This window comes from Trachemys scripta, chromosome 6, assembly GCF_013100865.1.
Source record: "Trachemys scripta elegans isolate TJP31775 chromosome 6, CAS_Tse_1.0, whole genome shotgun sequence".
Classification (NCBI taxonomy): Eukaryota; Metazoa; Chordata; order Testudines; family Emydidae; genus Trachemys; species Trachemys scripta.
Window position 1 is genome coordinate 98,533,580 of NC_048303.1, and position 665 is coordinate 98,534,244.

Here is a 665-nt window from a genome sequence, read left to right on the forward strand (position 1 = left end):
CACAGGGAATCTAAGACATCATCATGATCAGCAGGAGTTTGCTGCAATTTTGCCTCATGCTGCTCTTCTCCAGTGAAATCTCATGTCTGGACTGTAACAGGATTTATGTTCTACAAACCAGAATGAATAGCGAGAGTTTAGAGCATCTGGAGAAAATGGGTGGAAACTTTCCCTTCCAATGTCTAAATGAAAGGACAGCTTTCAAGCCCAGAGATATCCTCAAGATCCGACTGTCCCAGCAAGAGAATGCCAAGGTAGCCATCCAGCAGATCCTCCAAGAGCTCTTCCATATCTTTACCAACAATCTCACCCAAGCTGCCTGGAATGGGACTTCCATAAAGGAATTCCAAAATGGTCTTCACCAGCAGATTGAGAAGCTGGAGACGTGTTTGAGTGCTGAGAAGGGAAAGGAGATAACCTACCCAGGAAATGAGAACCTCCTGCTCACCAGCCTCAAACTGAAGCGATATTTCCAGACAATCGACGATTTCCTGAAAGAAAAGCAATACAGCCAGTGTGCCTGGGAGATCATCCGTGTGGAAATATCCAGATGTTTTCCAATTCTCAACATACTCACAAAAAGACTTCAAGATGAAGGTACCATATATTGGTTTTTCCTAGAAAAACTCAAATATTATATGAATAAAACAGCTGAAGAGAGATAG

General features: G+C 42.9%; 1 protein-coding gene across 1 annotated transcript; it reads left to right on the plus strand.

Annotated features, from left to right (window-relative positions):
- On the plus strand, positions 1–665 carry LOC117879637 (interferon beta-like). Its single transcript, XM_034774909.1, has one exon. The coding sequence runs from the start codon at positions 24–26 to the stop codon at positions 663–665; it is 642 nt and encodes a 213-aa protein (XP_034630800.1). The 5' UTR covers positions 1–23.